Consider the following 15,624-nt stretch of genomic DNA (forward strand, 5'->3'; position numbering starts at 1 on the left):
TCTATGGAGTTGTTTTTCTGAAGGAGCTTTACAGCCTTTGCATGACTTTGGTTACAAGCTGGTCCTGGCAGACCTGGAGCATCTTGCATTATTGGGAAACAGTGTACAATAAGGACTACATTTGTAGGAGGCGTGATGTTTTCCTTCAGGAAACATACAGATTTGATAAGGGGTGTTAAAACAAAATCCTAATCGTTTGATTTTACCAAATGAAGACTCAGGATCTAGATGCCAGGGTAAAAGCCTATTAGCTAAGAAAGACAGAGAAAAACTCAGATGACCTTCCTCCTCTATAGGTGTCTCAGAAGGAAAAGCCAGTTCTCCACACTGTCTGAAAACCCTTCAAAATGAATGTCCTCTTTCTCTTTCTTGTAGGTCTCTCTTATCCATCCTCCTGATTTACTCTGACTCTCTCATGTTTTTTCCCCTATGTTCATTCCCGTCAAGAGGCAGTTAGTTGCTCTGAGCCAGACCACAACCAGGTTTTTCCAGTATACAATCTTGGGGTGCACAGTGTGATCAGATATCCTGCAACATGGGCTTTGGTATGAAAACTTGTCTTATCCCCAAACCAACTTTGTTCAACAATCAATAAACATGCCTTTGCACGGCGGTTCAGGATGCAGTCAACAGCACGGAGGATAGATTTTCCTGCTGCCAGCAAGGCCTTAATTCATCCTTGAGTGACCCTTTTTCTTTGATTGTCCTGTGTGGACTCAGAACATCAGACTGTAACCAATGTATATACACATACAGATGTATTTACTGGGCATTGTATAATATGTATTTTGAGAATTAATGTTAGTAGTTAAGATTGTAAAAGGGAGGTAGAGAGATGGTTTACTGGTTAAAAGCACTGGATGCTCTTCCAGGGGGCCTAGGTTCTGTTCCCAGCACTTACATGACAGTTCACAACCGTATGTAACTCCAGTTCCACAGAGACCTGACCTCTGCATGCATGTGGTATACTACAATCAGGCGATGCACATATACAGGAAATAATTTTTTTTTTAAATGAACAAAACTTACAAGTTGAGTTGCTGACTTGAATTTCATTTTAAAAAGAGATCGGAAGAAAACCACAGGCCAGTGAGATGGCACTTGTTCCGAAGCCTGATAGTCTGAGTTTGATACCTGGAACCCACTACTGGGGAGGATAGAAGAGACTCCTGCAAGTTGTCCTCTGATACACACACACACACACACACACACACACACACACCCCACTCCCTGCCACATACATTTAGAAAGAACTTGAAGGAAAGCAGGACTTCTTGATAAATTGCTGCCAATAAAACCACTGTGTCTTGTGAAAAAAAATTTTTTAATGGCTAGAGACAGCCGAGTGTGCTGGGAACAAAACTCTTATATTTTGGGTTGTGAGCCTATTTAATTGCTGAGCCATCTCTCCAATCCTTATGAACTTAATATTATGCAATAAATTCTGCCATTTTGAAAGATGTAAAGGTTTGTTTTTGACAGTGTACTCGGGAGGAAGCTCAGATTCCCTAGGAGATGGAGCTGATTTCTCCTCCCTTACTGTAGGAGCCAATTTATCTTCCAAGATGAGTCTTCTTCATAATCTTTAGAAACCTTTTCCTGGAATGGGGCTAGAGAAAGTGGTTTTGGATTTCTCTCTCTTTTTAACCTACGAGACAAATGTAAGCCATCTGCTCATGCTTACAAGAATTCGAAGCAACCAACTTAAAAAAAAAATTTCCTGATGGTGGTGATGCACATCTTTAGTCCCAGCACTTGGGAGGCAGAGGCAGGCGGATCTCTGAGTTCAAGGCCAGCCTGGTCTACAGAGCGAGTTCCAGGACAGCCAGGACTACACAGAGAAAGAAATCCTGTCTTGAAAAACAAACAAACAAACAACAAAAAGTATTTTAGTTTGTGTATTTGTGCATGTGGGTGCTGGGTGTGGCCAGAAGAGCATGCTGGTTCCCTGAACTGAAGTTACAGGTAAGTGTGAGCCACCAGACACTGGTGGGTGCTAGGATCCCAACTCCATTCTTCTGAAAGAATAGCCTGTGTTCCTAACTCCTGAGACACCTCTCCAGGCCCCCAGTTTGTTTTCCTAGTGTAGTCTGCTATACATTTTTTTGAAGCAAAATCACACTACCCATACTCTTTTCAACATTTACTATACCTTAAATATTAATATGATTGACAGCATAGATTCATTAGGAAAATTTCAATGACGTTAACAGGCTCTTTTGCCAGTAAACATTTCTCCTGCTTTTCCCAAATGATGTATAGGATCTTTGGTGCCTAGCTTTAGCCCTGTCTCCACTCACTAGCCCTTCTACTAGATATCCATTGATAATGCCACAGGACACGCTGCCTTTTATACTCTATCCCCATGCACTTCCGGAGTTTCCCTCAGCTAGTCCACAGGCAAACTTCATGACACCATCTTCCCCTAATTCCTTTCCAGTCAGGGTTCCCAAAGGATTCTGAATTTTCTTTAATCCATACTTATTAAATATTTCAGTCTCTCTCTCTCTCTCTCTCTCTCTCTCTCTCTCTCTCTCTCTCTCTCGTGTATGCATGCACACACATGCCAGCCTCTCTTCTCTCTCTCTCTCTCTCTCTGTATGCATGCACACACATGCCAGCCTCTCTCCCTCTCTCTGTGTGTGTGTGTGTGCATGCACACACATGCCAGCCAGCCAGATTTTAAGAGCAGAAACCATACATTTTATGTGCATGCAACATATTTACAAGAATACACTGAAAGATACGCTGAAATAGACAACGGCAAGCATTAAAAACTAGTACTGTCTGACTTGCTGTCTGGGTTAGGACAGTTTTCAACCGACCTCTCTCAGATCTGCTCTTTATTTAATTCCATATTCAGGATTAAGATCTTTCACCTAATGCAATGAAGTCTACTCTCTGGGTGTCTATAAATGTCACACCTTTTCAGGCCTTTGATTTCCTTTGGCAGGTAGGGGTAGATCTGTAGTTTTTCTTTCATCAAAAACAGACAATAGGGTCCTTTGATTCTTGAACCCCTTCAATGTTCCTCTCCAAATTGTCCTACTGTCAAATGCCTACAATTACGTCACCAACAGCAAGTCTCCCTTAATCTTGTGGAAATGCTACAGACTTATTCTTTTTTTTCCCCTTTAAAAACAATTTCTTGTCAGGTAATGGTGGCGCATGCCTTTAATCCCAAGTGGTGGCGAACTTGGGAGGCAGAAGCAGGTGGATTTCTGAGTTTGAGGCCAGCCTGGTCTACAGAGTGAATTCCAGGACAGCCAGGGCTACACAGAGAAATCCTGTCTTGAAAAACAAAACATAAAACAAACCAAAAACCAAACAAAAAACCCAATTTCTTAGCTTTTACTTTTCAGTCACTCCTGAATAACTATTTCCTCAAGTTCATGCTAGGTACTTTTCAGTTCAAATACTTCCTGTTGTCCTCATTGTGAAGTTCTTATTGAATTTGACTTGAGGACAAACAGCCTTTTTTTTTTTTTTTTTTTTTTTTTTTTTTTTTTTTTTTTTTTTTTTTTTTTTTGGTTTTTCGAGACAGGGTTTCTCTGTTAGCCTTGGCTGTCCTGGAACTCACTTTGTAGACCAGGCTGGCCTTGAACTCAGAAATCCGCCTGCCTCTGCCTCCCAAGTGCTGGGATTAAAGGCGTGCGCCACCACTGCCCGTCGAGGACAAACAGCCTTAAGTACAGTGTTTTTTGTACTTTGTACTAAGTACTATTCTCACGCAGATGTGTGTTGAGGTATAATGATAATGTTTGAATGATGTAGTTATTTCAACACACAGAGATTAAGTTAGTTCTATTTTATAATATAAACTTTTGGTGGCAAAACTTTTGATACAAAATACTTGTCATCCAATTACAGGTATAAAAGTAGTAGTTCGGGAGGGTGAAGGATTTCAGAAACTAAATTGATGGATGGCTGCATTCAGGGCGGTACTCTGAGCTTACATAGCTGATAGATGGCCAGATTGACCACAGTTTAAGCATTTCCCATTTGACTCCTTTTCACCCAAGAGATTTCAGTATGATCTCAAGTACATAAAACAGGTATACAAATCAAAATTTACTGATAATAAATTTTTAATACTTTGGTATGCACATATTTTGTCATTTATTAATGAATGAAAAGTTGGACTTTATTTTTACATATGGGATTGAATTTGTAGGAATAATTGATCCTGCAGGAGTTGGAGAATCTTCAGTGTTTTTCAGAGTTGATCAATATTCTGGTTTATTTTGTGACCATCAATACTCAGACTATCACTTTGCTGCCATATGGGGACTAGGAATGCAGGTCCTCTGTAAGAACAGCAAGTACTCTCTTAACCAGTGAACCATCATTTCAGCCCTGAATTAATCAGTGTGGTGGTTTGAAGATGCTTGGCCCAGGAAGTGCCACTATTAGGAGGTATGGCCTTGTTGGAGGAAGTGTGTCATTGTGGGGGTAGGCTTGGAGAGACCTTCTTCCTAGCTGCCTGGAAGCCAGACTTCTGTTTGCCTTCAGAACAAGATGTAGAACTCTCAGCTTCTCCAGGGCCATGCCTGCCTAGATGCTGCCATGCTCCTGCCTTGATGATAATGGACTGTAAGCCAGCTCCAATTAAATGTCATCCCTTATAAGAGTTGCCTCAGTCATGGTGACTCTTAACAGCAATGAAACCCTAAGACAAACATCCTTAACTGTTTAACTTTTGAGACAAGGTTTTACTCAGTTGTCATGGCTTGCCTGGAATTCTGTGTAGGCTGGCCTCCCACTCACAGACCTCTATCTGCCTCTGTCTCCTAAGAGCTGGGATCATAAGTATGTGCTATCATGCTCAGAAAAGTAAAACAAATGCTTTATTGCTGGAGGTTAACTTTCTAAACTTAGACCAAGAAAACTTAAAAAAAAATCACATTTGGCTACATAAGAAACTTCTGTAGATAAAAATCAATCTAAAAATAAGAGAAAAAAGTGAAAGGAGGGAGGAAAGTAAACAAATCCAGAAGCCACACCTCTCTTACATTTTTTCTCTCTTATATTTCGATTAAATTGATTTTTATCTAAATCAGTGGTTTTCAACCTGTGGGCTATGACACCTCTGGCAAACCTATATTTCCCAAAATACTTACACCATGACTCATAACTAGAAAAATTACAGTTTTAAAGTAGTAATGAAGATAATTTTATGGTTGGAGGTCATTACAACATGAGAACTATATTAAAGGGTTACAGCATTAGGAAGGTTGAGAACTATTGGCCTAATATGAACCAAATATGAACAAAATTAGTTCAAAGTGGGGGGAAGGAAATAATCATGAGAAAATTGTCTAGGTCTGCTAATGAGAAAAATGAAGAGCCCAAAGACCATTAGGGTGGTAGGCATGGTTGGCGCTCATCTTTAGTCCCAGCACTTGGGGGCTGAATTAGGCAGCTCTCTGGGAGTTCCACGAAAGTTTGGGCTATAGTGAGACACTGTCTCAAAACAAAACAAAATGCCTTCCTCAAACCAAATCAAAATGTTAAGCCTTTGTTAATTTTTCCAAGTGTGCACGCGCACACATACAGAGAAGTGTTGGTGTGCACTGGGTTAATTTACTCATTGCTAATAAATTTAGAGTAGGTATTTTCCTAAACAATTTAGAAAACCAAGATTCACTAACGAACACCATCAATATGGAAGTGGCTAAAATTGTTATTGAGGGTTGGTAGATTGCTTGAGACCACGGGTTCCAGTCTATGCATCCAATAAACAAGATTATCATCCAGCTACATGAAATATTTACTAAAGTAGCCAATAGGTTAGGAACAGGAAAATGTTCATCAGTTAAAAAAAAGCAGTATAAAAAATTGTCTATGTATGAGGCTTCAATTGTCTAATGAACATGTTGATATATAAAACAAAGAATGAATGCAGGAACAGGGAAGGTTCCTATGGTCACAATGGTGGCAGTGTTCAAGATGAGCTAGACACCAGTCTGCGTACCACGAGGCCATGACTTAATACAAAAGAATAGAACATCACAGTGTTGTCTTAAGAGAGACTTTGAAGGGGCCTAGAGAGATGGCTCTATGTTTAAGAGCACTGGTCTTCCAGAGAACCTGGGTTTGCACCCACATGATAGGTAGTTCATGACTATACTTAACTCCAGTTCCAGGGGATCCTACACCCTCTTCTGGTCTCCAAAGGTGGTACAAACACACACAGGCAAAAAGATTTTTTTAAAAAAAAAGTTAAACTGAAAAGTTTTAAAATTTTGCAATCCTGAGTTTTGACCGGAACTGTAAACACAACTCTTCCTCTTTTGTAGCTTCTTCCAACAGTGGGTAAGTCATGGGTCACTTACCTGTTGTTAGGCTGAAACAAATCCCTGCTCCCCAGTCTGCCCTCCTTTCACTACCCCACGGCAGAGAAAGCTCCAGGCTGACGTGGTGCATTTGTGGTAACCCATCACCCAAGAGTGCCTGCCTAGGGCCTCAGTTTTTGACCATGTATGGATACTATCCCAACTCCTAGCCAGCACATCATCATTCCTTGCCTAAACTCTGTGAAACCCTCGTGTTTAAGACCAGATGTGACTTTACTGACTTCCACCTGTCAGATTGGTGGGCCCACCCAAGAGCTGCTTCCTAGTAAGTGCCCCTTTATCTACATTTAATCTGGTCTAATCTGGCTCTATTTGTGTCACCGAGGGAGAGAAAAAGCCTACCATCTGTGTCTTAAGAGGGTTTCTTTTTCAAATCTTCATGACTCACTCCCGAATAAATAAAATTAGTTTATATTAAAGTTAAACATGTCTGAGTGTATCAGTGTTTCATGTCGGATGTGAACCTTAATCTAAAATTTTAAGTGAAACACTAACGTGGAATTTGAACCTTATTCAAACAAAGTAAGTGGTCCCAACATGGTTGCAAATCCCAGGCCAAAAGATATCACAACGACCACTGTGAATCGTCGCAGTACTGTTTCCTAATATCAAAATATGCGGGAGCACTGGCTGTTTTTCCAGTGGACGAGTTCGGTTCCTAGCTCCTACAAGACTCCAGTTCTAGGACATCGAACACCCTCTTTGGGCCTCCTCAGGCACTGCTCACACGTGGTGCACAGCCATGCCAGCAGGTAACTAACGCCCATACACATAACATTTAAAAGTAAAAGTAGAAAGTCGTACGTTACAAACTACAGTTGTTGAAGTTGAGGCATAAAGCCACATGGCTGGGGCCTCAGGACGAGCAACATAACCCGGTCTGCGGGCGGCACCGGCGGCTGGGGGTGTGGCTAAGAGCACTCGGCCGTTCACGGATTGGCTACAGAGCTGTGCCGGGGCGGAGCAAGCAGGCATCACCAAGCCCCAGAAGCCGTGGCACTTCCGGCAAGCCCTCTCTTCACCCTGCCGACGCATCAGAAAAATGGCAGGCTCGGAACTGAGAGCGGCGTTAGAGCAGAGGCTCGGCGCCCTCGCCATTCGCACGGAGGTCGTGGAGCATCCCGAGGTGAGGCTGCGGCCCCAGGAAGGCCGAGGGTCTTCCGCTGCAGCTGAGACCCAGAACGGGGGGACGTAGGGCGAGTGTTTATTGGGTCCAAACAGGGACTTACGAGTCTATTTGAAACTGTGCTAACCTTGAGGAAACTTGGATGAATGATGTGACTTAAAAGCGGGTTGGATAGCTGGCACGTTATGTAGATGACTAAGCAACAAGGCACCATGTAAGTGGCAACCTTATAGAATCCCCTAGGCTGTATCTGGTGCCAAAGGCACAGCAGGTCATTGAGGTGGCTTGGTTTTTACTCCTTTGGTCAGTCGTTAGCACTGCAGCACAGCAAAGATCATTTCTCAAATAATTACAAAAACTACATACCCCTGGGTCGCGGTTAAAAGCACGCACTCTTCTTGCAGACGACACGAATTTAGTTTCCAGCACCCACATTGAGAGCATAACTGTTTAAAACTACAGCTCCAGAGGATACTAAGCCTTCTTTTGGCCCCGCCCCCCGGCTCGTGCCACAAACAAAAGTACATAACTTAATAATTTTAACATAACTTATACTGGAGATTTACAATTTCGTGGAAACTATTATGAGGGTTGGTAAGACTTGCACAACACATTTTATGACAAAAACATGTCTTGAGAAACACGTTAATATTCCCCTTTACAAACGTCACATTCCAGTTTTTTTTTTTTAATGTTCTTTATGTACTTCCCGGGGTCTTATGTTCCTCATCGATGTCCTTGTAGAGAATGCCACCAGGTACTCTGGAGATAAATATTAAGGACTGTCATCAAATTTTACACCAAAGTTCAAAAGTAATAAGCTTCTCAGGCATCTGACGGCTTTGTTAGCATATTGGGATAGAAAACTGACCAAAGAAAAACAGATCTTGAGGTCTGCAAATGTGATTAAGGCTCCTCCTGAACCCCAACCAGGATTTTCCTGAATTCTTGATCCCAACCTCAGCGCTGAGTATCAGTACTCCAGGTAGAGGGGCTTTCAAGTATTTGGAGGTTGAGGTTTTAGTTCAGATATACTGTGCCTGCCTAGCATGCATAGAGCACTCTGGGTTCTATCCCCAGCACCAAAACGCCCAACCACAAACAACATTTAAATGAATACCAGTTAAATTCAAAGCAGAGCATGCCCTAAGTCATCCACGCAAAATATGTACAACTGTGGATATGTATGTGTGCAACTTACAGGGGTTTTTCTTTTGCATATTTTGCAGGTGTTTACAATAGAAGAAATGATGCCTCATATTCAACATTTGAAAGGAGCACATAGTAAGAACTTATTTCTTAAAGACAAAAGGAAGAAAAACTATTGGTTAGTCACAGTTCTTCATAATAGACAAATCAATTTAAATGATCTTGGCAAGCAGTTAGGAGTTGGGAGTGGAAATCTTCGATTTGCTGATGAAACAGCCATGCTAGAAAAACTAAAAGTTGGTCAAGGTTGTGCCACACCTTTGGCACTCTTCTGTGATGATGGAGATGTTAAATTTGTTTTGGATTCAGCTTTTCTGGAAGGTGGACATGAGAAAGTATACTTTCATCCAATGACTAATGCTGCAACCATGGGATTAAGTCCTGAAGACTTTCTTGTATTTGTGAAGGCTACAGGACATGATCCCATAATTCTAAACTTTGATTAAAACCTGACTGGGAGCCAGGTGTGGTGGCACATGCCATTAGCCTGGCACTTGAGGCAGAGCAGGCTGATCTCTTGAGTTCTAGGCCAGCCAAAGCCTAATAGCCAGCGGTTGTGTCAAACAAAAGCCAATTGGACTAATACTCTTAATAAACTCATTTGACAACTGTTTTTATTTCCTGTGTCTTTAATTTGGAGGCTACTATTCACCGTATAGATTTTTATGTATATGAGCGTTTTACCTGCATGTATACATGTGTACCATATATGTGCCTGCCTGTGCCTGTGGAAGTCAGAAGAGGACAATGGATCTCCTGGAACTGGAGTGGCCGATCATTACGAGCCACCATGCAGGTCCTGGGAAAACTGAACCTGGATCCTCTGCAAGAACAAGGAGTTCTAACCACAGAGCTGTCTTTCCAGCCCCAGGTTTAAGGATTTTCTTTTTTTTTTTTAAAGATTGGAATTGAGGTCATTTTAGTTAGTTGAGAGATTCACTTTTGTCTCCAATCTTCCATGACAATTACTCATTGTAAGAAGGACTTCAACAACTGGGTTTCCTTTTAGGATTAATGAACTTAAACCTTTACTTTTTACTGCACTTGGAATTTGTTTCCAGTGAGACATTAAAAACAAAACTTTTTATTAAACATGTTTTGTCTTGTTGGGATAGGGTCTCATATAGGCCAGGCTGTTCTCAAACTAGCTGTGTACCTGAGGGTAACCTTGACCTTCTGATCTTGCCTCTACTTCCAAAATGTTGGGATTATAGGCAGGTACCATTACAACTGGCTTATTAAACTCAATGTAGAAAAACTAGAAGTAGAAATTGTTACCATTAAACCATTAAATTTATATTTTAAAGCTCAGCAGCAAAATACAGCGTATAGCATCAGAACTGGTTCAGATGACAGGAAGACAGTTTATTTTATCCTCTACCTAATTTACTATCTATTTTAGGATAACTTTAGTAATCTTTGTTATGGTGAGTCTTGGTTGGGAACTTGATTTGATCCAGAAAGAAATATTCCTCTGGGCAGGTCTGTGAGGACGTTCTGGGCAGGACTAAGTGAGGAAGACTCCACAGTGGGCAGAACTTTCTGACAGCAGCTTGGATGAAGTTCCAGGAAAGAACAGTGCTGTTTTTGTACCTTCATTTCTTCTTGCTGTTGAGCCCCACTGCTGCCATGACCATCCTTTATTGACACTTGCCCACACAGACTGAAGACCAGAGGCTCTTCAAGAATCTTCCAGGCTACTGCACCTACTAGGTTCTCAGAATCTCCAACATGTAAAACAGACATTGTTCCAATACCCAGCCCAAATTGTGTGGACTGATCTAATAAACCCCTTTGTAATATATATTCTTTTGGTTATGTTCCTTTAGAAAATCCTAATATCATTTCCTTTTAGTTATGGCAGCTGCAGCATTAAATCTGGGAACCATTGAGTCAATTCTTTATTCACTGAGGATCTGACATAGGCTAGAATACAGAAACTGCTCTTGCCACTGTCTCCATTCCAGTCAGCTGAGGTGTTTCCAAAAGAACTGTACTTTCCTGTTCAAGCTTTGGGGAAATACTTTCCATCTGGTAGAGAAACTAATTTGTACCAACTTGTGTTATTGAAAGGCAAAATGAAACTAATGATTGCCTTTCTCCCAGAGGTTCCATGCTGTGTTACCTGGTCTGGACTCTATCTCTAAAATAAACAAGTAGTTCTAGGTTTTTATGAACATAAAATGAAGGACCAGAATCAGAATTTGTAGAACTTGGATATCTTGTTGATCATGAAAACTGGCTCCAGAAGAATGATGTGGTAAGACAGTCATGCCTTGAGTTAGTAAGTACAAATAAAAGATTGAATAAATTTTTTGAGTTTTATTTTGTGTGTTTTGCCTGCATGTAGATGTGTCCTATGTCCATTGCCAAGAGAGGCCAGGAGAGGGCACTAGCTCCACTGGAGCTGGAGCTTACAGAGCTGGAAATGGAATCTGGCTCCTCTGAAAGAGCAGCCAGTGCTGAACCATCAAACCAACACTCCAGCCCTACAAAGACAAAAATTTTTGCAGCCTATCACATTCTTAGGAGTTTTAATTCCTGAAGTTTCAGAATTCAGTGGTTAAATGAACCAAAATTATTACATGAAAAATTCCAAAATCAAACAGTTGGTAAGTTTTAAACGATATGCCATTTTGAGTAGCAGGAGATGTCATCACTGAAGGACTGTCTAGCATATCCACAGCATATATCCTACCTACCTGTTGGTCACTTAGCCCTTGTTGTTACCAAACTTGTGGCAGTGAATGTGGTGTCACAGCACTGGTGCTCAAACAACCCCCTATTAACTGTATCAATGCACTCAGTTCATCACCTAGTTATTTTATCTCACATCACAAGAAGATGCATAGAGCACAAGAAGAAGTTCTGAGAAAGGGGCTGGAACTACAGCTAAGTGGTAAAGTGCCAGCCTACCATGCTTAAGGCCCTGAGTAAAATCCCCAGTAGTACCTCCTTTCCACCACCCCCAAAACTCCAAGGGGGTGGGGGGACAACAAACTATTGTTATAGTTTCATTTTATTATTAGCTGCCACTGTTGTTCTCACTGTTCCTACTTTATAACTTAAGCTTTCTCTTAGTAAACATACTTAAACTTATTTTAGGATGGACATAACTCTCTACCCAAACATCTTAATAACCAAAATGATTAGGATAAAGTCTATGAAACCTAAAAACAGTTCTTCAGGGCAAAAAGTAACACTTGGCCAACATACAATTTTAAAATGACTATAACAATTTGTTAAAAAATTACCTCTTGTTTTTATTTCTTTTTATAGCAGTTAGTCCAACATATATACTTTTAAGGAGAGTCAAAGAAAATGAAAGTGACTGTAAAAGACAAACAATGGTGTCTTGTTGTGCATGGACTCCTGTGACGGCTTCGTTTTGCCATTCAACTCTACCTCCCTTATTAGCATTCATTTTAAAGAAAATGTTACAGCTTTTTATATTATTTGATTTGGTATTTAATAACAGTTGTGAGTACAATGGCAAACACTGAAAAAAACTAGTAGAAATAAAAAAAGACAATTTAAAATCAGGTTTTGTCAAAGGATGTTATAAGTGCAACATTACCCATTAAGCATTCCTTTTAAGGCGTTTTCATTGTCCAAATATCTTAACCTGTACATCACGGTTTATACTATAAAATGGGCTCTTTTTGTACTACTCATATTCAACTTAAAGAAACAATACATCTCCGGACAAATAGCTGAAAAGAAAGACAATTCACTTTTTTCATAAAAAGTAACTTAAAGTACAAAAGTAATTTAGAATACATAATTTCCCATTACAATTCCAGATTTAGTACAGTATTGATTTTATTTCCTGACATAAACTGTTAAGACAGTTCAGGATGTAGTAATCCATTTGTGAGGTGGTTACAATTCTATAATATGCACAGTGATTTTTAAATAGGCTTTTAACATGCCTTGCATGAAAGGTGCTACACATGAACCTGTCTTGTGAACTCTTTGGTAACCACCAACTCAAAAAAAAAAAAAAAAAAAAAAAAAAAAAACCTTGAACCAAAACATTTCCATGGCCAGCTAGAAGGCATGTTATTAGAGCTCTGGGCTGATGCTATTATTCTGATTTTTAAAGTGTTCATAGAGGTTTAGGAATAGCACCAGATAGGTGGGTTTAGGCTTGGTTAAAAAAATGGTTTGGATTCACTTCCATTTGGCTTAGCTTCCTACAAAGTCTGCTTCTGAAGTAGATTTTGAAGGAAAAAATCATGTGGTTATCGGCTAATCCTTTCTTGAAGCGGTATGAGGAAGGCAATTAATATAACTGAGAATAATTTAATAGTCTCATTGTATTCCCTTGGTTTTCTCTTTTTTCTCCTCAGGGTTAGCCTACTCTGATTTAATGTATGACAGGTCCTTTCAGGCGCTGGGTAACTCAGCAGCTTCTGTTTGAAGATTATTGATATCATAGAGAGGTCAAACTGCTTTACTACTCACCCTCATCAGGTCACCTCACACTCATTAATTGTCCTGGGATGTGTGCTAATTGTGCAAATTGAATGCTAGTTAATATAAATCTAACTTACCCACTTACTATATTAAGCTAAAACATAATTCTACACTTATTTTCAACTTATCAACCAACAGTGAATTTACATTTTTTTTTACATGCAACTGTCTCTAGACTGCCATGATACCCATTTACCAATTTGATACTTGAATCTAAGGAGTCACGAAGAAGATTTCAAAGTCTAGAGAATGGATTTTTAGTATGTGTATTGTGTTTCAGAAAAATCCTTTGTATTTACATTTAAATAGCACCTTTCATTCAAGAATTTCAAAGTAATTTAATTTTATAGCATTATTTTCTGGCAGCACTGAGTTAAATAAATCCAAGTTCTCTAACTTTCAATTTCTGAGCAACTAAACATTTTTTGTCTTTTTTATTGACGGTCTTTCCAAAGGTCACTATAAACACAACCCGCTAGTGACCTGTTACAGAGAGTGGGGAGAGAGGGAAACAAAAAGAGGAGGAAAGAGGTGCAAAGAAAAGAGACTTCTGTCATGGCTACTGGGTTAGTGATGATACACAGTTTGTAAAACACACATTAGGGAATGCATAATTTTTCCAAAAAGTTCTTTAGAGCTGGTAATAAGAGCTTAAGAAGTATACTGTTAAAATAAAAATAGTATTTTTTCATTTCAAAAGATTATTCTGGTTTTTATGTTAAATAATGAACTTGCCTTAATGTGTAGCAATGTGTTTTTTTTGACTTCATAAGAAAATAAAACTGTGATATAAAATTGCTACTACTAAAAAATTGGTGTTTCTCTGGGATAACTAAATCTACTTTTTGTGCTTCTTTCAAATGTTTAAGGTAACAAACATATATAAATATTTCAAGATTACCTATAATAGTTATCAAGTTTAATATAATACTATAAAGGACAAAAACAGAAAAATTCTTAGTAATAAATGACCTTAATAGTATATGAGTTCCTGAAAAAAATGTAGATCATAGAAATTATTTACATTATTTTGCCATAAGAAAACTTCTTAAGCAATAATCAGCTCTCACATTAAAAAAACCACACACATAACCCAATAGCAGAGAAGGGAAATGAGTTAAAAACATAATCACTTCATCTTGTAAATGCTATTTGCTGGAAAACCATCTCACTAAAAAAAGTTTCAGAAAAATGATTTTTATCTTGGATCCATTTGTGAATACCTAGTGCAGCTTATCAGGGAAAGTGGTAAGATTAATATATAATTTTTATGACTCTTATATTTCACTATGGAAATTACTGCATCTTTTATGAACTGCGCTTCCTCTGCAGTGCATCCAAACAGTTGGCTCTAGAAACAAAAACAATAACCAGCGTACCAACACATGCAGTCTGCTAATGAAAAAAGGCTGGCATGCCAGAACAATTTTCTCTGTATCTTGATATATAGTACATTCCACAAAATACTACAGCACTTAATTCAGATTTATACAACTAAATATAAATGGCTAGCTTTTGGATAATACTTAGCAGAAGCAGTAAGCAAACATGGATAAATTAATAAACAAATGTTGAAAGAAGTAGGCTGTTCTTAGAATACTTGACCTTCAAACACTCGGTCCTTAGTGAGAGAATGTCCTTTATTCAGTAGAGCTTAGTGCACTGTACAGTGTCCTAAAACCTTCTAAAACTTTTGGCAGTTGAATCCAGTAGTGCTCCTTGATTCAAGGAAGAATGGAGTTTATATCTCTTGCCTGCTCTAGTCACGAAGGAATGTGTTAAAATCTCCTTACTGTTTTTAATAGTTCCTATAGTTGCTAGGTGTCTTGTTACTTCAGAAATAAAGTCTTCACACTGAGAAACTGAAGGACACTTTTCTCTCTGTATTTTGTTGAAAGACAGAAAGAAGAAAGAAAATGTAAGAATAGCTTGAAGATAAGAGGAATATCAACTACAGGGAAGCTACCTTAAGAACAACATGCACAGGTGTCTATATGGAAATGAGACGGACAGAAAGCCAGAGGGCGCCTGAGCTGCTCTTCATAAGACAGGGATTTAGTGCATTCTTACCAGTCATGTAGAAATAGCCACATCAAAGATTTCAGATTATTCACTGCTAAAATTAAATTTCAATTGAGAGAAAATACTTTTTAAAGGCTTGCTACCCAATTAGACAGGCAAAAACCTATGGCAGCCAACTAATCTTTACTAATTAAGCAGGAGGGAAAGTCAGTGGATCCAGCAAGCAAAATGTAATCTGTTAGTGCACTGTGCACTGGTTATCATACTTAATTCTGTTAGTCTGTACAAATGAGACTGACCTCATTTACGATTCAAGCAGGAAACTCACCCCTCGGCCCACATGTCATGCAGTGGGTCACTGAATTAGGAGCTTTGCTGCTCCCTAGACCTGCTTTTTGAATTTCTGCTTTCTTGTACTTTGTTCACATCTGT

General features: G+C 39.3%; 2 protein-coding genes across 4 annotated transcripts in view; one reads left to right on the forward strand and one right to left on the reverse strand.

Moving 5' to 3' along the window:
• The first annotated feature begins 7,323 nt into the window (after nucleotides 1-7,323).
• Nucleotides 7,324-9,304, forward strand: LOC117712761 (prolyl-tRNA synthetase associated domain-containing protein 1). Its single transcript, XM_034508894.2, has 2 exons — nucleotides 7,324-7,482; nucleotides 8,712-9,304. Exons 1-2 carry the CDS (start codon nucleotides 7,399-7,401, stop codon nucleotides 9,135-9,137), a joined length of 510 nt encoding a protein of 169 aa, XP_034364785.1. The 5' UTR covers nucleotides 7,324-7,398; the 3' UTR covers nucleotides 9,138-9,304.
• Nucleotides 9,305-12,401: 3,097 nt separating this feature from the next.
• The window catches only part of Ccdc88a (coiled-coil and HOOK domain protein 88A), a 124,038-nt gene continuing 120,815 nt past the window's right edge, over nucleotides 12,402-15,624 (reverse strand). For all 3 annotated transcript variants that reach the window (XM_076937972.1, XM_034508554.2, XM_034508553.2), the window contains 2 exons: nucleotides 15,521-15,620; nucleotides 12,402-15,051 (listed from right to left, as the gene is read on the reverse strand). In XM_076937972.1, the coding sequence (XP_076794087.1) occupies nucleotides 15,556-15,620 (65 nt within the window). In that variant the 3' untranslated portion in view covers nucleotides 12,402-15,051; nucleotides 15,521-15,555. The remainder of the gene's footprint in view (nucleotides 15,052-15,520; nucleotides 15,621-15,624) is intronic.

Source organism: Arvicanthis niloticus, chromosome 7 (assembly GCF_011762505.2).
Source record: "Arvicanthis niloticus isolate mArvNil1 chromosome 7, mArvNil1.pat.X, whole genome shotgun sequence".
In the NCBI taxonomy this organism is placed as follows: Eukaryota; Metazoa; Chordata; class Mammalia; order Rodentia; family Muridae; genus Arvicanthis; species Arvicanthis niloticus.

Bases quoted from the DNA above. Each gene is read 5' to 3' on its own strand.
- LOC117712761 (XM_034508894.2), top strand. From the start codon at position 7,399: ATGGCAGGCTCGGAACTGAGAGCGGCGTTAGAGCAGAGGCTCGGCGCC. The intron at 7,483-8,711 runs GTGAGGCTGCGG...CATATTTTGCAG, and splicing joins AGGTCGTGGAGCATCCCGAG to GTGTTTACAATAGAAGAAAT.